The sequence below is a fragment of the Asterias amurensis genome, chromosome 15 (genome assembly GCF_032118995.1).
Source record: "Asterias amurensis chromosome 15, ASM3211899v1".
Taxonomy (NCBI): Eukaryota; Metazoa; Echinodermata; class Asteroidea; order Forcipulatida; family Asteriidae; genus Asterias; species Asterias amurensis.
In genome coordinates, this window is record NC_092662.1 from 3,183,850 (window position 1) to 3,205,052 (window position 21,203).

The window sequence follows — 21,203 nt, forward strand, 5'->3', positions numbered from 1 at the left end:
CACGTGAAGATACAGGACGCCCTCAAGAGGTCAGTAAATGACAGTTTGATAGAAACTGCCAAAAGTAAAGACAACGATGATGAACGACCTAAAGACTGCCAAGAAGTCGCTGGCTGACTGCCTTGGAGACGAAATCAAGCAGTAAGTCTTCAGATCATCATAATCATGTGTGGTTGTTCAACATGTTCCTTTGTTCCAGATGATTAAAGTGTGCAAATAAGGCCTGTTTAAAACAAAATACAAAAATGACCTGTTTTTGCTATGCAATGTGTGTAGTTTGGACCAGTGTAGTTTGGCAGGTGTGAAGTAGGACGCCCTCCACGACAAGGATCGGATTTGTCACTGTTTTGATGATTTTTATGAATAATATACGTTTTTATTGACATTTATAAGTAAATTTGTTGTTTTTACTTTTAAACTCCTCTATTAGTATTGGAAATATTTAGTCCGATCTTTTAATATCCAGCATTAACAATTGTATAGGGTCTGCACGGTTATAATAGCCCAGTGGCGGCGGTTTGTGCAGTAAAGACAAGACAAGACAATTTATGATGATCCATTGACTGTTGATTGAATATACTTGAAAGATCATTACAACTACGATACGAAATACAAAAACATTGGTTTTGTTTTATTTTATTTTGTTGGTTTAATTGATCTTCCCAATAAGTGATCTATGCAAAGGCAAAGCTCCAACAAAAGGATATAAACGCCAAACCAACGACCCAACAGCCAACCTCTCTCAGCAGATCTTGACAAACAGTTGATTTAACATGATTGAGTGAATTGCATATATGTCAAAAAATTGTGATTCAGTAATTGTGATTGTGAGTTTTGCAATTTTGAAAGAAATAATAGTTTTTCTATGTCAACTTGTCTTTGACACAGGTACTGGGCAAACATGAAGTTATGGTACAGACAAAAGGTATGTTGAATATTGATCTGTCAAAGTCAAAGATTATGCAAAAGGGACTAAAAAGCAAGCCACCCAATGACAAATATTTATTTCCAGATAGAATTTTGAAGTTAATGCATTATGTACTACCCATTTCTGTAAAACAAGATGTTGTCTTTATAGTTGTTTGACAGGTCAGAACTGGTAGAGATCACTAACTTAAACACTAAATAACAACTTATAAAGTACTTGTTTTGTTTTTCTCCAGATAACAAAAGATGAATTTGATATGGAGGCCAGGCGACTCTTAAATGACGAAAACAGTAAGTTTCAAATCGAAGGATTCGGGAGAGTGAGATCCTATCAAAGATAAGCACAATGCCGTGCTGCAAATCCAGAATCTTGGCGACGAAATGAGCACATAAGTTTCAAAATCTATGAAGCGAAACCACTTTGTTTGAGAACGCTCGTTACCACTTAACTCCAACAGCACCCCAATAGACATAACAAAGTTCTCAAAGTTTGGCCATAACAGTTAGGGTTAGGTTAAAATTCACCAACACCAATACATGTTTGTGCTAACTCTTGATATCAAAACAATTTCCCCGCAGTTCATCTTCACAATGAGTTCCTCGTCACCGTGCTGACCAAATGTCAGATTCTCAGTGCAGAATCATCAGGTAAGTTATGTCTAAAGTTGAAATGTGTAGTTCAAGATTCTTCAGACTTAAGTCTTGTACTTGAAATTATAATACCATAGCTAAATCTTTCAAGCATTTGGAAACAAAAGTGAAAGTGTTTCTGGATGACAACGACAAGAACATTTTCACTCATACGTTACATTCATTCCAATCTAATTTTAAAGAACTAACAACTTGTGAAAATCTAGTTAATATTGAACTTAAAAGAAGAGTTTTATAGTCAGATAAAGTCCTTTTCTAGACACTTAGCACCTTAAGTCCTAATTCTCTTTTTTCTTTTCTTCTAAAGCAGAATCCTCAAAGAATAAGAGCAGTAACAGTTCTAGCGGCAAATCAGGAGATAAGGCAAACAAAAAGAGCAAACCACCCAAGAAGAAGAAAGTCATCGTCAGGCCAACATTTGAGGTAGGAGCTTCTTCTCGAAAGGAATTTTTAAAACTTCTTCTCAAAATTTCATCAAAGTTGATGTTTTCATTAAAAAGTCAAGATGTTACATATGTAATCTATTAGGTGAGGTTTGCGGTAGCACCATCTCTTTTGAGAACCGGTGGTTTACAACGCAACGTCTGATGACTGGTCTGATGATTGTCTACAGGAGAATCAATTCTAAAGACGATCAGAGCTTACTGATCAAAGGATTTAGTTTACAACCACCTTTTTTTTTCCCGGAAACAACACGACTCAAAGGAGATATCCAAATGGTGCTACCACAAACCTCGTCTAGTTATACTGTACTTCCACCATGCATAGTTTAAAATCCTAAGTAAGAAATCTATCTAAATGTAATACAAATGTATACAAAATTAAACAAAATTATCTAAATTTTTACAGAATCGCTTTGTGCCGTCTGATCCAATGTTGAAGGCTCCTGCTGTAGCCATGCAGGTTGAGGAATCACTCGACTTCTGCGCTCGTAGTTCCTTCTTACCGGATGCTGCCATGCTGCACGGCCGAGTGTTTGTGACTGCGTGGGAGTGGGGCATTGACAACGTATCTGGCGCAACAATTCCCTTGATCACACACTCGGTGCAGGTACGTTAGTCCATGGATCCATTTTTTACTGAACATCAGTCCTGGAATTTCCACAGAGGCCACAGCCTCTGTTGCCCTGGTCTTGGCATTGGTGCCCCTTCAAAAGTTCCAATAGAATTGAAATTTTTCCAATGAAATTATGATTAAGGATTATTTATACAGGGTAGCTCATCAGTGTCAAACACTGTTCTTCCTGGAGACCCCTGTAGAAAAGCAATACACAGAACAAGGGAGACAAACATAAAAGAAAACAACCCATAAAAGCAACAACAGCAATCTGTACAACCAGGAGAGAAAACAAAGAAATAGAGGTGCCCTTTGAAAAAATGAAAATGGCCTTGCCCTCTCAAGGATTAAATTCCAGGCCAGGAGTATGGCCAAAAAACATGGTGCCGGTCTATTAAAGTAAGAAGTTTCTTTTTTTTTTTTACCAACAGCAAGTACTGAAGAATGTGATCAGTGCAGTCATCTCTCGCGGCAGTGCCTACAACCTGCACTCTGGAAAGTATAAACACAGTATGGGAATCGTCGCGCAGCTACCTGCGCTCCGAAGCCAATCAAGAGATCGTATACACCTGGACAAAAGGTACGTATTAGTTGCCTTTGGGTAAAACAGGATGAGAAGTATAATAGACCACCTAGTCAGGGTGGCTCACTGTCATCATTAGGTTTGCCCATGCTTGGGATTTTAGTAAACCTACACAAGTTTCTAAAAATTTTACTGCACTGTGGTATTGACCCCTTGCACGCGCGTCACACGCAGCGACTGGTGCCACGCTCACCATGTTGGTGGGCAAGTTAGGTTTACGTGTGCATAGAGTTATGTATGAAAACGCACAGTGAAACTGCCCACCAGTATTGCGCATTGAAGATTTTTCTGATGATGACATCAGGTGAAATGGGTCAATACCACCCAGAATGCCATTTGTTAGGATAGAGGCTTATACAGTAACCAGGATTCCCCCCTCATTCTGATGTTGCAGTCCTCAGAAATTAAGTCTGGCACATTAGACTTCCAGCATCAACACAAATTCAGATTGACCTGCGGACTTCATAAATAACCATTGCCATCTTCTATCCATCTAAGCTGTAACCCGCCAAACATTGATGGAGCATCAGGCCAGTACACTGTCAAGAGACCAGACTCGGAAACCAGTGAACAGTCAGCTGTTATGCAGCAAGCCACGTCTGGTGTCCCGCCTTCAAAGAAACCCATCACATTGTATGACCTATTGGATGCTTTACAGGTGAACAAGCCCTTTTCTTATCAAGTTCACAGTTTTTTAATTATTTATGAATAAAAACTTCACAATTAATAAAATCACAGTCATTTGTTATAAAGTCAAGCATCAGAAATAATGGTAAATGCACACCAAACTATTTTAAGACAATACATGAACTGACAGGCTGTACTGTATTTCATTTCATTTATTGTGCCATATAAATCAAACTGAGAATGCTGTGTGCCGCGTGCTTCTTTGATGTACGCGTTTAGATGCGCTTACGGTTTGCTCTACAAGATGGCGACTTTCATAGCAGCAAAAGGGTTATTCAATACGGCCTTTTGCTCAGAAAACATATAATAACTTGTACAAATGAAAACTTGAAGTAGATAAGGAAACCAAGAGACTTCTACTTTTTGCTTAGTGTATCAATGGATTTCTCAGCAGAGTTAGATACATTTTGTGTTACCACATACATGTATGCCTAGATATTGATAAATCAATTTGTCCGTTACTTGACAGGTCCACCGAAGTGTGTTAGCCTCTCACACTGTCAGCTGCACAGCAACTGAGCAGACACTAGTAGGACTGTGGCACCCTGATCATGATGAACTTTACCAAGACGAGTTGCATCGACAGAGATTACGTCAAGAAGAAAGCGAACTCATGGTCTCATGAACACAGAGACAGTGAACTTAACTTCTGAACTGACATTAGGGGTTGAAGTTTTTGTAATTCTTATATAGCTGTTATTTATAGAACAGGTGGTTTGGTTGGCGTAGTGGTATCTTACCTTGCCTTCCACCTCCCTGACCAAAGTAGGAATGTACGTTAATGTACAGATCCTTAATGTTTCAAATGTACAAAAAAAGTAGCTCTGAACGAGTATAAAATAAAATTACAGTTTACACCATTTTGTCATCAGGTTTGATACTTGTAACTATGTAAAAAAATTCATGAGGACTTTATGTATTACAAAAAATTAGTGCATCACAGAACTGAATTTGATCATTGGGTCTTACTAACGTTTACTTCAACATATCCTTATTTAGATCGTTATTCAATAAAAAAATAAGTTACTACAAACAAATAAAAATTGCATAAAACTTGTGTTTTTGCTTTTATTGAGTTTGTAGCCATGCCACTGTTAACTTTAATTTGACCCCCTTATATATATAAATAAGAAGGAAAAGGGGACTTGAACAAAAACTTTTGTAATGGTTATCTGAAGTTTACGATGAAATTCAAAAAGAAGGAAGAAAAAGAGAAGAAATCTACCGATTAGATGAACGCTTCCAGTTCGTGGATGAATGGATTTGTGTTTAGATGAGTGGTCATCCGGTCCCATTTTCACAGCCTGCTCAAGCAGACAGTAGTTCTTCAAAGACCCTAGACACTATTGGTAATTATCAAAGACCAGCCTTCTAACTTGGTGTATCTCAACGAATGCATAAAATAACAAACCTGTGAAAATTTGAGCTCAATTGGTCGTCGAATATGCAAGATAATAATGAAAGAAAAAACACCCTTGTCTCACGAAGTTGTGTGCGTTCAGATGCTTGATTTCGAGTACTCAAATCCTGAATCTGAAGTCTCGAAATCAAATTCGTGTAAAATTACTTCTTTTTCGAAAACTATCCACTTCAGAGGGAGCCGTTTCTCACACTGTTTTGTTCTACCAACTTCTCCCCATTACTCGTTACCAAAAATAAAGTTTTATGCCAATAATTATTTTGAGTAATTACCAACAGTGTCCACTGTAGAAGGATGTTGGTCACAGATAGTATATGTGTTGTGGTATTTTGGTTGGGAACCAGTATTCCGACCGGTGAGCACATTTTGTTTTGCTTCTACTTGTGCTTGGGTGAGCACTAACAAAAACAAAGTACATCAAAATTGTGCTAATATCTAGAATAAGGTTACCAACACCACACAAAACAAAAAACACTTTCGCATTATTGTACGATCTGAGTCTGGTATCTTCCTCGGTAGTTTTACTAAGCAAGAAATTGTAAAGTAATATTTGTTGGTAGTCACCGTTAAAATTAATGACAATAAAAACATATTAATTTTTGTTTTTTACCCATACACCGATGTGTGTTAGCACTGTATACTCAGTACTTTCCCGAGTCCTGTGAAAAAATATCACAGGCATGTTACTCGGGTGGGATTCGAACCCACGACCCTTGCAATTCTAGAGCAGTGTCTTACCAACTAGACTACCGAGGTTGCCCGGCAGCTAGAGGCAGTTGGTAAGACACTGCTCTAGAATTGCAAGGGTCGTGGGTTCGAATCCCACCCGAGTAACATGCCTGTGATATTTTTTCACAGGACTCGGGAAAGTACTGAGTATACAGTGCTAACACACATCGGTGTATGGGTAAAAAACAAAATTAATATTCTTTATCCCCGATGCAAATTTAACATCTATGACAATAAAAACGTTTGGTTAAGAGCCTACAATATCTATCGAAAGTATATTGCATTTTGAGAATCATTTCACTTTGAAGTAATGTGGCCGCTTGATATTAGAAGTTCCGCATCAAGCCTATTCCTTTTCACTAAAGTTACCTGGGGGTGGATTTCACAAAAGTTAGGACTAGTCTTATCTTGCTAACTTAGGACTAGCTGTATGTTTTTGATATCTCTTAGGACTAGTCCTAAGTTAGGACTAGTCCTAACTCTTTGTGAAATCGACCACTGAAGGAATATCTCATTAGAGTAATACTAGTACCAATTTATTTAATAGAAGATGGAAAAGTGGTGGCATGATACGCGGGACATCCCCACGTATATTATTACACTAGCTGTAAGTAACAACTCCAGCAAACAATATGTAATTTAAGTTTTTTTTTAACTGGCCGAGTTGGACGAAATAATTAGCTCCATTCATGGAGGTAAAATAGACCGTGCTCCATTATAGTACGACCATCGCACATGTTTGTAATGTTTTGTACTCCTCCAAAAAATACGGTAAACAATGTATCGATACGTGGTCATGTCAAACTACCCTGGGGTGGATTTCACAAAGAGTTAAGACTAGTCTTATCTCGAGTTAGGACCAGTTACTCGTCCTAACTTAGGACTATCCATGCAATTTGTAAATCTCCTATTTGTAAATCTCCTAGGACTAGTTCAAAGTTAGGACTAGTCCTAACTCTTTGTGAAATCGACCCCTGGTAAATTAAAACATGAATACTCCTGAAAACGGCTTGAGAATGAGATGGCCTGGAATTGGGGTCGCACTAAATACCGGCAACTCACGACAACAATTTTTATGTTGAGTCTGCATGAAGGCTCAGTTTTGGCTGCTTCAGACCCCAACATAATACATGTACACCCTATTATGAAACTTACCACCACGTTCGAAAGCGTGTATGTGTGTGGAATCCAAGGGTGTGTAATACAGGGTTTTACATTAACAAGCAGAAGCGGCGAGTCCAGCGTGTCAGAAGCTAGTCAGGTGCCGCAGTAGGGCAACATTTTACTACCAAACGGGATAGCATTTCATAGCAATTATTGTCGCCTTTCGGCTCCAAGTCTTACCTGGTTTTGTGTTCAAGATGCGCCACAACCCATTCAGTAGACGTTGTGCCAAAAGAATGTCCACACGTGAGGAAACTATGTCCAAAAGAACGCAGTTTTGACGAAACCTTGTTATCAGTTTTGCAGAACACATTTTCACGTGGCAAAATTGTTTTCCGCGCGTGCGCGCGCTCCAATGACCAACTGTTAAAAATATCGCCAATGGCGGGCGCCCTTCAAAAAGAATTGGCGGCTACAGCTACATAAGGCTACGGCTAGATTTCAGCTCATCATGCATTGGAGTACATAATAATATAGAACTTCCTATTTTGCCAAAGGTTGGGAAACCATGGAAAGCCATAACTGCAAAACAAAAACAGATAGCTACTGTTTGTAACAAATTGTCAAACTTGTTGGAAATAAAACAACCAATCATTTATTTGAGGTATTAATATTATATAATTGAAAGTTTGCAGAAAATGTTGAATGTTTTACTAACATTCAACATGTCATTCCGCGCAGTTTTTTTATCAACAATGGAAAGGTCTTTGGCAACACCGACAGTAACAACTTCAGCAACAGTCGTAGCCCTGACCGCAGCCACCAATTCGGATACAGCCTCGTGACTGTTATGAATAAAGAACAACCCCCCAAAACAGCTGGTTATCATAAACAATGGAGACAAATGGGATACTGTTCTAGCTCTATGGTTCTAGAGCGAGCTTATTGCGAGTTCTGTTTTTCAAGGGGGTTGATTCCTGCCGAGAGAGAGCAGGTGAGGGGGCTAGGGATTGACCAACTTATACACAAACTCATCAAAAAAAAAATGTATTTTTAATCTTACCTCATTTAATTGTTTTAAATGTTCCAAAAGTGACACTACTGCGTTGTTGAAACATACAACACTACAATGAACCATAGTCCTATTTATGTGATATAACTCCACCCACCATATAGTCACGCCCGCCCACTTCACACAAACTGAGCTCCAACAATTACCAGTGGCCCATGTGAAAATGCAATGAGCTTGTTTTGATATAAGTGAGAACCGATTGTTTTGACATGGCTTTTACAAATGATTACAATCCCTAAGACTTGGGGTCTTGTCAGTAAGTTTCAGTATAAGATGAAGAGTGATTTTTGGGTAAAATATCACAAAAACTCCAGCTTTATAGCAGAAGTAGCCAGAACTTTGTGCAAGTAAGATGTACAGGTATATTTGAATGCCTTGTAGACAGAATACCATGAACGTTTCAGGTAACTCACTATTTTTCATTTTTATCTTCAACAAAGTCAAAATTATTTATAAACTGTCAGTTTAAAGAAATTATACATACCATACACAAATTCCATTGAAAAGGACGCTCAATTGTCTGAGTTACGTTTATGGTTACGTTTTTCTTTTTGAATGCTTATTTTGGGATGTACCTTTACCAGATAATTCAAACTTAATAAGACTTATTTACTTTTAGTTTATATAGGTAACTAGCCAGCAAGACCAGGGCCCAATTTCATGGCTCTGCTTACCGTAAGCACAGAATCGTCGTTTATGAAATCGAAAGCAAGGAATGCTGTACTTTAATACGGCAAGCATATTTCACAGGTTAGCAGCGAATTTTGGCTTCTGCGCGTGCGTGCTTACAAAGGCTTTCGCAGACATTCGACACTTACATGTAAGCGGGGAATTGTGAACGTAAGCGCTGAATTCGGCGGTATGCAGAGCCATGAAATTGGGCCCAGGTACCTTATTAAACCACTAGTCCTCACGCTTTGCCACAAGTCCATAAATCAAATATCAAACAGGGATGTCTGTGAACACTGCACTAGCCAGTCGGACCACTTGGAGTGAATTTCGACTGGTCCTCATGTGCAAACATTGAAAAAAGGCCAGTACACTTCTTATGCAAGGCCTTGGTCTGAAATACCAACTTGAAACATTACAAATTACAAATGTGATGTGCTCTTGCAAAATTGGAGGACAAAACATTGACCCCAGTGAGGGCACTGTTTGGACTCGACGTCATATCTAATGGGCTATTAGATTGGTTGTTTTGGGGCTGAATAGTGTCAATGAGATATAACAGGTTCCATTAGATAACAAATACTATTAGGTTTTACCCTTATACCTGCTTGTGTAAAGCACTGTACACTTAAGACTTTCCCCCGAGTCCTGTGTTTCTTTTCCCTCCACTTCTGCAAGAACATGTCACAAAACAATCTTCAAAAAAACAAGTAATCTCTTTTTATCATTAATCTCGTCGGAGTGGGAAGCGCTCTTCCCTCACGCCATCCTTGGTGATCACATTCACGATGATACCGTCTCCTGTATAGATGTCTCGCTCAGCGGCCGAGATGAAAACATCCTTCACTAAGGCAACAGCCTTCTCAATGGTGAGGGGAGGAGCTTCGTAACCTTCTTGATTCTTGCCTCCAATCTTGGAAAAAAGAAAGAGAAACAAATTGTTTGAAATATAACTTTGACAACTGTCCAAGAATGCAACGTGTGTGGCTCTTAAAACGACTTATTTATTTGGAGCGCTAAGGTTGCCCAAGTTTTATACTCCCCAGGGAGCTGAGAATGATTAAAGTTATGTTTTTGGCCAAATGACCAGGGCACTATTGTAAAGCGCATTGTGACAGTTATTGTAAAATGCGACTTATAAGAACTTGCTTCTACTTATTTGATTGCTGTGCTCTGACAATCAGACTCTCGGATGAGGCAATATGTAATTAGAGTTGTGCGTTGGTTCTCTTCTATGCCACAATGGTTCATTCTTCAAGCCCAACGGTTTTTCTTCCCTTCAGAAAAAATCAAACACTGTCGATCTCTGGCTGTTGATGTGGCTTGCTGCCTAAGCCAACCTTTCAAGCCAGGGGCTCAAACACGATGTGGCCAGCTTCCAGCTGATCAGCTGGGAGTAAAGATAATACTCCCAATTTAAAATTCTTATCCCTATTATTTTTTTCTTTTAGACCAAGTTTACCTGGTTGTCTAGCAAGGGCTGTAGGAGTGAGCTGGATGACCCAGCAGCCCTGTACACTTCTCTCTCGTATGAGCCAACAGGATCAAAGCTGTACACACAACCTTTACCTATCAATGCAATCACAAAGAACATGCAATTTATGTATTCGATAACAAGTTTTTGTTAGCTTTTTAAGGTTTTAATTACAGAATTTGTAAGGACAGAAACACTATTGTTTTATCAGTTTGAACGGATTGTTCATACTAGACACATTTTCCTCCGAGATGTACACATGCAAATTAAACAAAACTCAATTGACAGTTTTAAATTTGAAACGAAAGCATACAAAGAAATAATAAATAAGGATATCTGGAAAGACATCTGACCATAGAGCATAAACTTGCTCTATTGACAATCTTCATGTACCATCAAGAATGTTTTAGCTTTTAGCAAAGTGTTTATATACATTGCAAAGTCTTGACAAATTTTCACAGAAACAGAAGTTTTTTTACTTTTTATACTGTGATGGTCAACACATCACTGTAACACCATTTGGTTTGGGTAAATGTGTACATATTGATGCCATTCACCTGACGTCGTCATCAGAATAATCTTGGAGCCGCCATATTGGTGGGCAATGTCACTGTGCGTTATTCAAGGAAGTGCGCATTGCCGCGTGTGATGTCCGTGCAAGGGGTCAATACACCCACATCCTACAGAGCACTCCTATAGTGTCCACCATATCTCAAAAAAGGTTAAAGCCTGGTTCATACTTCCTGCGATACGAATGTTGACGTCACAAACTCGCAACTAATTATTCGCAGCAGTTCAACTTTGCTCAACATACTTGCGAAAATCGCTGCGAAAGGAGGGTTGTGACGTCAAAATCACGTCAAATTAGCTTCGCATTCGCAGGAAGTACAAACCGGGCTTTATGGAGTCATCCAACTGTCACTTTGATGTACTAACCTTCCTCGTCCAGACCGGCCAGGACATTGTAAGTGTAGTAAGGGAAGAAGCGTCTGTAGTACAGGATGGATGAAAGCATAGAGGCTATGGCCTTACAGCTCATCTTCTTGTGGTTGTCATGCTCATACATCTACAGGAAGGAAAAAACACCATAATTTACAAAAAAAAAATTATTGTTTTTTGGTCTCCACCAGCATGAGGTGTCCAGGGCCCAATTTCATAGAGCTGCTTAGCACAAAAATTTGCTTAGCATGAAATTTCTTCCTTGATAAAAAAGGATTACACACCAAATTTATATTTGCTGCATATTGCTTGTTACAGGTATTCAGCTGTTGTTTGCTTATCCTGAAAATCACTTTGAAATTTGGTTGGTAATTCTGTTAATATCAAGGCAAAAAATTTCATGCTAAGCAAATTTTTGTGCTTAGCAGCTCTGTAAAATTGGGCCCAGGCCGTTATGCTTTGTTTTTGAAAGGGCAAGGGCACCAAGGCATTTTCTCCTTGGTAAAAATAATAACAATAGTTGCTTCTTACATGGCGCGCGTGTCCGTCTATCAGTGACGCTTCTGGCGCTGTAACACACAGTATTTCCTGCAAGATGTGGGACTACGTTTGAATTTTGAGACCTTATCCTTTTTATAGCACCATGTTATGTTTTACAAGGTGCTGTGGCACAATTTGCTGCCGATCAGGGCACCCAATGAGGAAATTGTAATTTTCTACTGTAGTATGTCAAGGGCACCAAGGCAACCAGGGGGCATGGAGGTAATCGCCTTCATTGGCTCTGTGAAGTATCACGCCTGTGTGTCATCCTGTGGCCAGGGCACAATTGCAAAGAGCTACTTAAAGGTAGGGCCATAGACTGGTAATTAGTAAAAACTGAACAAAAATAGCGACCATAACAATTTACTAGGTAAAGAGTAACAGCTATAGCAACAGCCTTAGCAACCGGTGTAGCTATTGCTATGCCATCAATTAGATTACGGCCTTCACAGGGTCGAACTCATACCTTAAGTCTGGCCTCCAGAACTTTAGACAATGTCAGCACATCTCCATGAAAACCACAACTTGCTAAAACAGTGGAGTCAGTTCTGCAAAAAGGAAGAACCTTTCAAATCAGTCAAAGTAAAATTAATTGGAAGACTTCATTAAACTATTACACCATAAGTTGGTCACACCCAATTCTTTTTAAAATATTGTTCGATTAAGATCATAAGTAAACTCCTTACCCCCCCCCCCCCAAATTCCTTAGATTTTGGACATTGTAGGATTGAGGTCACCTGTAGGCAAGTCAACCTAGGGAGCAAGGATTGAAAAATAATCAATGCATGATCATTATTGGCTACTTACAAATTATAGGTTTTAGGGAGATCCCTACTGTGAATGGAGAATCCTTCACTCAATCTTGTGTCGGAAGCGATGACAGCAAAATCATCACCAGAAACAGCCAAGACAGTCCTGTTTCAGTTAAAGAAATAAATAACATTGTACTCGTTGGCAATCTGTACGGAAGGCAGAAGTACTTTTTGGTAAACAAATCAAGTGGTAATGAACGAGTGAAACTATGTCAAATAATCAAAGTTATATCTTATTTAGATAATAATTATGCCTCTTAAACTAAGGTAGTTACTGAGGTTATAGATTGTTTTTTTTTGTCAACAGAACGCTGATTTTATTATTAATAAGCAGAATTGTCAAGAAAGATACAATATTATATTAAAAGTAATCAGTGAAACATTCAGGAGAATACAGTGTGGCTTGCTAAGAAAACAACAAAAACAGCCACAGTATTTTCACAAAATAGTCAAAACCATGCCGCCACATAAATTCTATCCATCCTTTGGCTCTGCTGTCCATTATTTAACAGTGGTCAGCAACCAACGTGGGCAGGTTCTGTCCCTCCAACGATTCTCTCTCTTTCGTAAGTACACAATTCTTCTTATCGAAGTATCTGACTGAGTCTGACTGACGATAATGATCGATACATACATATAAGATAGGGCTAGAAATATAGCGCCCTCTTTTCTTTATAAATAGAATCAAACTTTTTCAGCGCATGTTAATTTCCCATTTCCCTGTGTGACTGTAATTGACACAGGCTCCCCACACTATTCCCTAAATAAAGACATATTATTTTTGTATTAGTTTTTACCATGGAGGTAGGGAGTTTTTACTCATTCTATCTACCATTGTTTTTATACTAACCAACAATCAAACAGCGCCCTCTTGTGTTGAGGGCAGTTCCACTCATAAAATAAATCATGTTTTCTACACTATCCGATTTCTTACCCTCCGTTCATGGAGTATGGGCTGAAATATCGCTGCTGAGGGTTCCCCAAAGATGCGTGTGGTGCAGGATCCATTGCTAGCTCCATGGTTTTGAAAAGCTAACGACGAAACACTTGAAATTATCAAAATTGTTTAACGTTTCCCCCGTTCCACTGTTTAGTTGAGTTGATCAATCTTGCATTACAGTGTGACTTTGCAGTTGTCAAGTAATAGTCTGGTTACCACCATCAATTTCACGAATAACACTATTGTTACGTACAGGTTTCATACAACAATAAGAGTAGGCTCACTCAGTTTAAATGTCTTTACTTTAATAGAAATCGCTTAAAAAATATGATATATAACACTTTTCAAACAAATCTAATTTAAATAATCATAGTCTTGTTTTAAAACTATAGAAAAACGATTGTTATTTTATAAATTATTCACAAATAAGTTAACAAACACGTATTACACTAATTTTCAAGGTCAAAGGTTGCACCGATACTCGCACGCACAATGAAGTGAGAGCGGTTCTTATGAACAATATTACGTTTGTTTTCTACGGTATACATTGACTGGAGCAAAAGTAGACCAAACAAGTCACCAAAATGGTAATTACACTTAATGCTATTCATTTGTGCTGTTTTACTTTATTTGATTTTGTATCAAATAAACATGTAATCAAAGGTTTACTTTGACGGGACGGGACGGGCGGGCAGCATGCGTTGTGTATATTTTGGCATGTTTTGACATTTACTGATGACAGAGGGCGCAATTCAAAATTTGTCAAATCTAAAAAAGAACTTAAAACTATGATTTATGATAGTAATATGAATGAATTTAACAACATATTTTTGGTTACAACTAGTAAATAATTACCTTAACATTATTCACCCTTTTTTTCAAAGAATAGACACCTAGCCTAGGGCCTAGGCAAATAAGGTCGGATATCTTTCCAAAATTACTTTATTTTCTTTTATTGTAAAACAAATATGTATTTTTTATGGAAAACAAAAATGTAAAAATGTCCCACCAACCAAGCTAACATTTACAGGCTAAGCTCTAGAGAATCTATTTTATAAATCAGGAATACATTATAAATAAAAGGTATGGGTTATGAATTATGCAAGATTGAACGTGTTTTACTGTTGTATGTCAGTTGTCAAAATTGTTTTTGATTGTTTCAATTAACATGTAAATCAAATTTGCATGAATTTTCTTTGTGTTCATCCAACAGCTCTTCTATTCATTCTTCAAATCTCTGGTGGGCAAAGACGTAGTAGTCGAGTTGAAAAATGATCTCAGGTATAAAATAAAGGAATATTTATCTCACAGTTATTTGTAGTTTGTTATTATAATAATAATAACGCGGGTTCTTATAAAAGGCTTTATTGCAACCCTAGGCATGCTAGGATGTATCAAAGTGATTGGTACTTTTTCCTGCAAGGTATGCAAATTTACATTTTGAAGTACAATGTATACGTCAGCTGTTCTTTAAAGGAACACGTTGCCTTGGATCGGTCGAGTTGGTCTTTAAAAAAGCGTCCTGTAACCGTTTGTTGTAAAATGTATATGGTTAGAAAGATATTGTAAAAGTAGAATACAATGATCTACACAAATATGCCTCGAAATTGCGTGGTTTTCTTTTTACCCTGTCGACTTCCACGGTCGGCCATTTATGCGAGTCAAAATTTTGACTCCCATAAATGGCCGACCATGATAGTTCACAAAGTAAAAGAAAAACCGTGCAATTTCGAATGATACTTGTGTGGATTATTATATATTCTACTTTTAAAACATCTTTCTAACCATATGCATTTCATAATAAACGGTTTCAAACGCTTTTAATAGACCAACTCGTCCGATCAAAGGCAACGTGTTCCTTTAAAGCACTAGATAATGATATAAAGGGTGATGTTATGCAATTTATGCAGACAATCAAACCAGGAACACCAAGGCAAACCCTTTAACTTACAAGAAGTGCCCACTGGTTTCTTTTACGTGGATTACACATTACTGTCTAACACTGGATGATTTGTCACGCAAGAAATTCAACAATTATCAACTGGCTAGATAAGGTCAATTTTGGTGAAAACATCAATAATACTAATAAATTTGTGTCTCTGAAACCTCTTACTAAAGTTTTGTTGTGGTTTTATCCATCACTAGCATCTGTGGAACGTTACACTCCGTGGACCAGTTTCTCAACATCAAACTCTCAGACATCAGCGTGACCGATCCCGAAAAATATCCACACATGGTAGGTGGAGCCAGTCTCAATTAGGAATTTGAAATGCGACAACTTTGCACTTTGATTGACGAAGTTCTCATTCTAAAGAAAAAAGTGGGGATGACTGAGAAATGTTCACTTTGAGAGTTCCTCGAAGAGAAATTTACTACATAATAATTGCTGAAGGTCTTAAAAAAAGCATTTAACAATAACTTGTCAATGACTGTTTGCCCTGGTCGTTGGGCCAACAAAATTCCTGTAATCCTTCTCAGCTCCCTGGGGAGTAAACGGCACCGGGCTGCCACGGCGCTCTAAAGGAATTTTCAAAACAATATCAATTTCTACCCTCAAGAGATACCCATTTATACCCCTGGGTGAAAAGAAGCAATTATAATGAAGTGTCATTACATGGATTCGAACCCTAACCCCTGATGACTGAACTATCGAAACATAACTTTGATGCTCTAAAGCCCTCGGCCATTAATACAATTTTTTTCCTCTCGGACTTTTATTCCACAGCTATCGGTTAAGAATTGCTTCATCAGAGGTTCAGTAGTGAGGTATGTGCAACTGCCGGCAGATGAGTGTGACACACAGCTTCTTCAAGATGCAGCCAGGAAAGAAGCGGCACAGAGTAAACAGTAGCAGTGGCTAACGCCATCATCTTTGTACATATTATGAGACTTTTTTGTAAACTAATTTGTTGGATCGACTTCATGTCGGGGTTAAAAAAAAAATCATGTGAAGGATGTCAAGATAAACCTTCAGTCCATAGTTGACAGGCGTGAGTGAAGTACAGCGCTCATGCTTTTGTGGTTAGCCAGGATTTGGTGAAAGGGTTTCAAAATTTTCTGGAAACTTAAAAACTGGGTGTCAAAAATTACATTTTATAATTTTTATATGTAAATGACAGGGTGTCCAAAAGACACACCTCTGCCTGATTCTATGTACAGGGCACAATTTCATGACACTGTTCACTGCTTACCACAGACTTCAGCACTTATGCCCTGCTGAGACCCCTTTGGAATGTGCACATTACAGGGTGTGGCAAGCGAAGAAATCATCATTAGAAGCAGCACATGCAATTGGGGCCAGGGGTGGATTTCACAAAGAGTAAGGACTAGTCTTATATCGAATTAGGACCAGTTACTCGTCCTAACTTAGGACTATCCATGCAATTTGTATATCTCCTAGGACTAGTCATAAGTTAGGACTAGTCCTACTAACTCTTTGTGAAATCGACCCCTGGTTAGATATTGTTGTTAGTTCATCAGTCAGCAGTTCTGTTAAAAGCAAAGTGACCTTTTGCAATGTTCTTCAAAGCCAATGTTAAATTGTGGGAGGTTTTTGGACAGACTGAAGGACACACATAATAACACAATCACAAATACCTTTAAAAATATACATAAGTTCACCTATTTTTATTATGTAGTTTTCGCTGATGAATATTTAATTGACCTTTCAAGTTTCTGAAAGAAAATTGTACACCATGGGGACTTTTGATCATGCATCATGGCCATGACCTTGTAGTTCTAGGCACATTCCTGTTGTACTATACTAACAATACCCAAGTACATTTATTTAAACCTGGTTTTGAAAAGGACATTTGTTATTTAAAGGTATTTTCCTTTGCCATGTGTGAAATTAAGTTATCAATTACAGGTTTGATTTGTATGAAATAAAGACCACTTTCACATACTTCCAGAGCTTTGGTTAAATTTGTCCTTGTTGTGTCATCATTTTTTTTCTGGTTTGATATCATAAAATGAATTGACAATCAATGGAAACTGGAAACTGAATGTTAAGTCAAAAATCTTGTGCGAATTATTCTAAAGAAGCAGTTTGCAGTTTAGATTTTAATGTCTGGTACAATGACTCGCTTAGATGGAAATGAAAACTTAAAACATGATTTTCTCAGTTGCAATACAAAAGCTTAGCCCTGCATGTGACGTTTTCCTACACTACTTAGACAGGGGAATTCAATTAAACAGTCTTGAGAAGTCCTAATCGCAAAAGTTTTGTTTGAAACCTATCCAATTTCATAGAAACGTTTAAGCAAAAAGTATTGTCTTAAAACCTTTTTCTGCTAAGCAAAAATTAATAGGCAGGATATCATCCACAGATTGTATATGTGGCATGGTATTTGGGCTGATAACCTTAGTCTGCTAAGCATAACTTTGTTGTGCTTAGTTACTTTTTGTGCTTGAGCACCTCTATGAAATTGGGCCCTGATGGGAATGGTTAATAATAGTACATGTTCTGTACAATAAACATAATTCATGTACCATTCATTAGCTCTTATCACTTTCTAGTTGTGCCAGTTCCAAGATGTCATCTTCATCTGTTGTCCTCTGGACAGCTTCTCCCTTTGCAGCCAAAATCTCTTCAATATTCCTTTAAGAAAACAAAACAGACAACAAAATTTAATAGCAGTCTTCAATATTCCTTTAAGAAAACAAAATAGGCAAAAACAATTGAAACACAGGCCTGACACTTCACAAAGGCTACAAACGTGATTGCCACCGCGCCCCCTGGTCATTGCCTTGGTGCCTGTGAACAGCTCTTGTAGAATTTACAATTTCCTCATTGAGTGCCCTTTACCGAGGAGAAAATACCTTGGTGCCCTTGCCCTTTCAAAAACGAATCATACAGGCCTGGAAACAGCAGTGGTTTGATTTTGTGTGTTCTGCTAAAAGTGATTGAGCATTTTGCACCATTCAAACCCCCCAAAAGAAGGGTAAAAATAAGAGCTTAATCTTACGAGCACTATACTCTGTATAATTTCTGGTGTTCTGTGAGCAAAAATTCACCTGGCATATTCCTTTGGGTTCAACTGCTACCTGATTTTTTTCGCAAATCACCGGAAAGTACCGAGTATACAGTGCTTGAACAGAACGGTGTAAGTGTTAAACAAAAAGTTGAACAGATGCCTTAAAAACAGAGACCATGTTGAGTGCAAGCCAACCCAAATTATATCGAATTCCAAGATTCCAAGACAAACAAAAATATAAATCAATCATTACCTTCCGCCCGCGTCAGCAAACCACCCTAAATTATCAGCGATGAGATGATTCTTACTGCATCCCGGGCATTTGACGATCACCACTCCTTTCTCATACCCCACTCTGGAGATCGTCTTCGAGGACCTTGTCTCACATACTTTGCATGTAAAGACAAGCTGGAATTTGTCCGAGGCTGGTAATTTTCCCAGGGGTGTTTTCTCACCCTCGGAGGACTTCAACTCCTCGTTAGAATTTTTTTGATTTTCTGATAGAGTTGAAGGTCCTGTGTGCAAACAACTAACGTGATTGGTTAACGGAGTTAGGTGTGATGTGGTTTGGGTCATTAAAGTTGATCGGCAATGCACCCTTTTCATCCATGTCGGAGTAATCAATGGTGTTCCAAGGAAAGTTGTTACTGGCCGTTGGTTTGAAAGCAGAGACCTGATTCTTCCTGCGTTCTGCTTTTTTAGAGAAAATGAAGTGGCGAGACATTTCAGATTCACTCTGTCACATGGCTGCAATCCGATTGGAATCTTCTGCTGCAGGATATGACTTGAGCGAAAGACAAATACTGCGGAACGTCTTTGCAATGCTAACAATGGTGAAGTCATCTTGGCTTTATCATCAGTAGGCCTACCTTCAAAAAAATGAGTTATGAATTATTTACAAATGATAATATATTTTTGCAGTCATATACCAAATGCAGGGGAGATTTTTAGACCCTGGGGGGTTTTGTGCTAATTTAAAACAATTTTGACATACTTGATCTTTCAGACTCCGAAAATAATGTAATTTTTTTTGTAAATATTATTTTAAAAATTAGTAAAGAGCCCCAATAATTGGATATAATGGAGAGTATGTAAACACACCATGGGTTTTGGTTCTGGCGAAGTACTGCACAATCTCCATGACTCATGACACCATGTCCATGATGATTAGACTTACAAGTTGCACTAAGCACCTCCATGTGGAGACTATATGGGTGCGTTCGTTTAGCTTCCCCGGGTCGACCCTGGTGTGTGGCGTGTTTTTTTTCCCAAGGACAAACGTGTACAGATAATTACCCACGTTCGTCCTGGAAAAAAAAACCGCCACACACCGGGGTCGACCCAGGCCCAGGGAAGCTAAACGAACGCACTCTAATATAGAGTCTATATTGAATTTGAACCTCCAATATAAACATATTCCTTGCCAGTGACAGAGTTCTAAATTCTATTCTAGAGAAGTAGGCTTTACAGTCTAAACTTCCTAACTAAAGGCGGCCCAGTGCGTTAGTGGAGTAGTGGGGTAGTGGTGAAGTACTCCTAGAACTATTTCGGTTTCGTCCGGCTATCGTCTCCCGGAGATTTCGGTTTCGTCCGGCTATCGTCTCCCGTTATGGGAGACGATAGCCGGACGAAACCGAAATAGTTCTAGGTAGGAGTAGTGGTGAAGAAAGGTTTCTCATTACCAATTTATTATCCATGCATGTTGGATATTCGAGCATTAGGGCATAGATTAGACCCAGTAACTGGGGCGCTGTACTCCTTTTAAACAATTTTTGACTTGGTCTGTCGTACTAGCTAGTACGACAGATGAAGTCAAAAATTGTTTAAAAGGAGTACAGCGCCCCAGTTACTGGGTCTAGGCATAGATATAATTATAGTATTTATACGTGTGTTTTATACATGTGTGTTTAAATAATAGCCTTCACTACAAATAATACACACACACACACATGCAATGACATGCAAAACTATAGTATATTGCACTCAGCATGCTCAGTCGTTAGACGTCAGCATGGATGGAGCAGCAATAAACTGGCCGTTCCCGTCACGTCAGGGACGTAGCGTCAACAACTAGAATATAAATGCCTAAAAATGCATAATACAGTCATTCAGTTACAACATATATAATTCCGGGTTGGAAAAAAGTCCCATTTAATTAGCACCATTGCATATTTCAGGGTAAACTTACGTGTCTGTGCTTCCACAACTTGTGACAGTGGTGTTACTGTTACTGTTTAGGCAGGCTGGTTTCCTGTATACACACACGCACATGCAGAAATCCAAAACAAGCAATGGCGCATTTCTGAAAGACGCCACCTGTTGGCAGTTATATGCCAATCAGGTTGGCTGATGACGTAGCCTGTTGGAAACTCCGGTTCGATTCCCTTGCATGTGGACTTGGGTTCCAGTCCCTAGCGACTGCTATATTAAGTGGGTGTCCCTTTTCAAAGTTTTCCTCCCACGTCTATAACTACAATGTATTAATTGTTTTGGTGTATTGTCATTGTCATTTGCCGATTAATTCAGTGGCCATTACAATCTGCGAAAGATGTCTAATAGGTCTACAAAGTCTACACTTTCAACTTTAAAACATCTCAAGTTAGCTTCGTTCCTTTCAATTGAAA

At 38.5% G+C, this 21,203-nt stretch overlaps 4 protein-coding genes across 6 annotated transcripts; 2 read left to right on the plus strand and 2 right to left on the minus strand.

Annotated features, from left to right (window-relative positions):
* The first annotated feature begins 32 nt into the window (after positions 1–32).
* Positions 33–5,874, plus strand: LOC139947960 (transcriptional adapter 1-like). 2 transcript variants are annotated; one of them, XM_071945850.1, is made up of 9 exons: positions 33–141; positions 889–925; positions 1,164–1,218; positions 1,507–1,575; positions 1,886–2,001; positions 2,428–2,628; positions 3,066–3,214; positions 3,716–3,875; positions 4,374–5,874. In XM_071945850.1, the coding sequence occupies exons 1-9, from the start codon at positions 77–79 to the stop codon at positions 4,527–4,529; spliced, it is 1,008 nt and encodes a 335-aa protein (XP_071801951.1). In that variant the 5' UTR covers positions 33–76; the 3' UTR covers positions 4,530–5,874. The 2 variants fall into 2 exon arrangements, with proteins under 2 accessions (XP_071801951.1, XP_071801952.1); XM_071945851.1 differs by having other exon boundaries at positions 1,889–2,001; positions 4,374–5,872.
* Positions 5,875–9,232: 3,358 nt separating this feature from the next.
* LOC139948040 (proteasome subunit beta type-1-like) lies at positions 9,233–13,796 on the minus strand. The gene is made up of 6 exons (XM_071946036.1): positions 13,598–13,796; positions 12,659–12,766; positions 12,318–12,399; positions 11,309–11,438; positions 10,361–10,467; positions 9,233–9,811 (listed from the first exon to the last, which is right to left on the minus strand). The coding sequence occupies exons 1-6, from the start codon at positions 13,681–13,683 to the stop codon at positions 9,626–9,628; spliced, it is 699 nt and encodes a 232-aa protein (XP_071802137.1). The 5' UTR covers positions 13,684–13,796; the 3' UTR covers positions 9,233–9,625.
* Positions 13,797–14,064: 268 nt separating this feature from the next.
* Positions 14,065–17,845, plus strand: LOC139948041 (U6 snRNA-associated Sm-like protein LSm2). The gene is made up of 4 exons (XM_071946037.1): positions 14,065–14,190; positions 14,817–14,884; positions 15,749–15,839; positions 16,329–17,845. The coding sequence occupies exons 1-4, from the start codon at positions 14,188–14,190 to the stop codon at positions 16,452–16,454; spliced, it is 288 nt and encodes a 95-aa protein (XP_071802138.1). The 5' UTR covers positions 14,065–14,187; the 3' UTR covers positions 16,455–17,845.
* LOC139948039 (uncharacterized) lies at positions 17,216–20,872 on the minus strand. Of its 2 annotated transcripts, none has more exons than XM_071946033.1 (3): positions 20,768–20,872; positions 18,833–19,444; positions 17,216–18,203 (listed from the first exon to the last, which is right to left on the minus strand). In XM_071946033.1, the coding sequence occupies exons 1-3, from the start codon at positions 20,848–20,850 to the stop codon at positions 18,101–18,103; spliced, it is 798 nt and encodes a 265-aa protein (XP_071802134.1). In that variant the 5' UTR covers positions 20,851–20,872; the 3' UTR covers positions 17,216–18,100. The 2 variants fall into 2 exon arrangements, with proteins under 2 accessions (XP_071802134.1, XP_071802135.1); XM_071946034.1 differs by having other exon boundaries at positions 18,833–19,448; positions 20,768–20,855.
* Positions 20,873–21,203: the final 331 nt, after the last annotated feature.

What these genes read in the sequence shown, in the direction of transcription:
- LOC139948040 (XM_071946036.1), bottom strand. Translation starts at nt 13,683, where the DNA reads ATGGAGCTAGCAATGGATCCTGCACCACACGCATCTTTGGGGAACCCT. An exon ending in GGCCGGTCTGGACGAGGAAG is followed by an intron (nt 10,468 to 11,308) that starts GTTAGTACATCA and finishes TTGCATTGATAG; the next exon opens with GTAAAGGTTGTGTGTACAGC. An exon ending in AGCCCTTGCTAGACAACCAG is followed by an intron (nt 9,812 to 10,360) that starts GTAAACTTGGTC and finishes CTTTTTTCCAAG; the next exon opens with ATTGGAGGCAAGAATCAAGA.
- LOC139948041 (XM_071946037.1), top strand. An exon ending in GAGTTGAAAAATGATCTCAG is followed by an intron (nt 14,885 to 15,748) that starts GTATAAAATAAA and finishes ATCCATCACTAG; the next exon opens with CATCTGTGGAACGTTACACT. An exon ending in CCGAAAAATATCCACACATG is followed by an intron (nt 15,840 to 16,328) that starts GTAGGTGGAGCC and finishes TTTATTCCACAG; the next exon opens with CTATCGGTTAAGAATTGCTT.
- LOC139947960 (XM_071945850.1), top strand. Translation starts at nt 77, where the DNA reads ATGATGAACGACCTAAAGACTGCCAAGAAGTCGCTGGCTGACTGCCTT. An exon ending in AGTTATGGTACAGACAAAAG is followed by an intron (nt 926 to 1,163) that starts GTATGTTGAATA and finishes GTTTTTCTCCAG; the next exon opens with ATAACAAAAGATGAATTTGA. An exon ending in TCTCAGTGCAGAATCATCAG is followed by an intron (nt 1,576 to 1,885) that starts GTAAGTTATGTC and finishes TTTCTTCTAAAG; the next exon opens with CAGAATCCTCAAAGAATAAG.
- LOC139948039 (XM_071946033.1), bottom strand. Translation starts at nt 20,850, where the DNA reads ATGTGCGTGTGTGTATACAGGAAACCAGCCTGCCTAAACAGTAACAGT. An exon ending in AGTTGTGGAAGCACAGACAC is followed by an intron (nt 19,445 to 20,767) that starts GTAAGTTTACCC and finishes TTTTGAAGGTAG; the next exon opens with GCCTACTGATGATAAAGCCA. An exon ending in TTTGCTGACGCGGGCGGAAG is followed by an intron (nt 18,204 to 18,832) that starts GTAATGATTGAT and finishes GTTTTCTTAAAG; the next exon opens with GAATATTGAAGAGATTTTGG.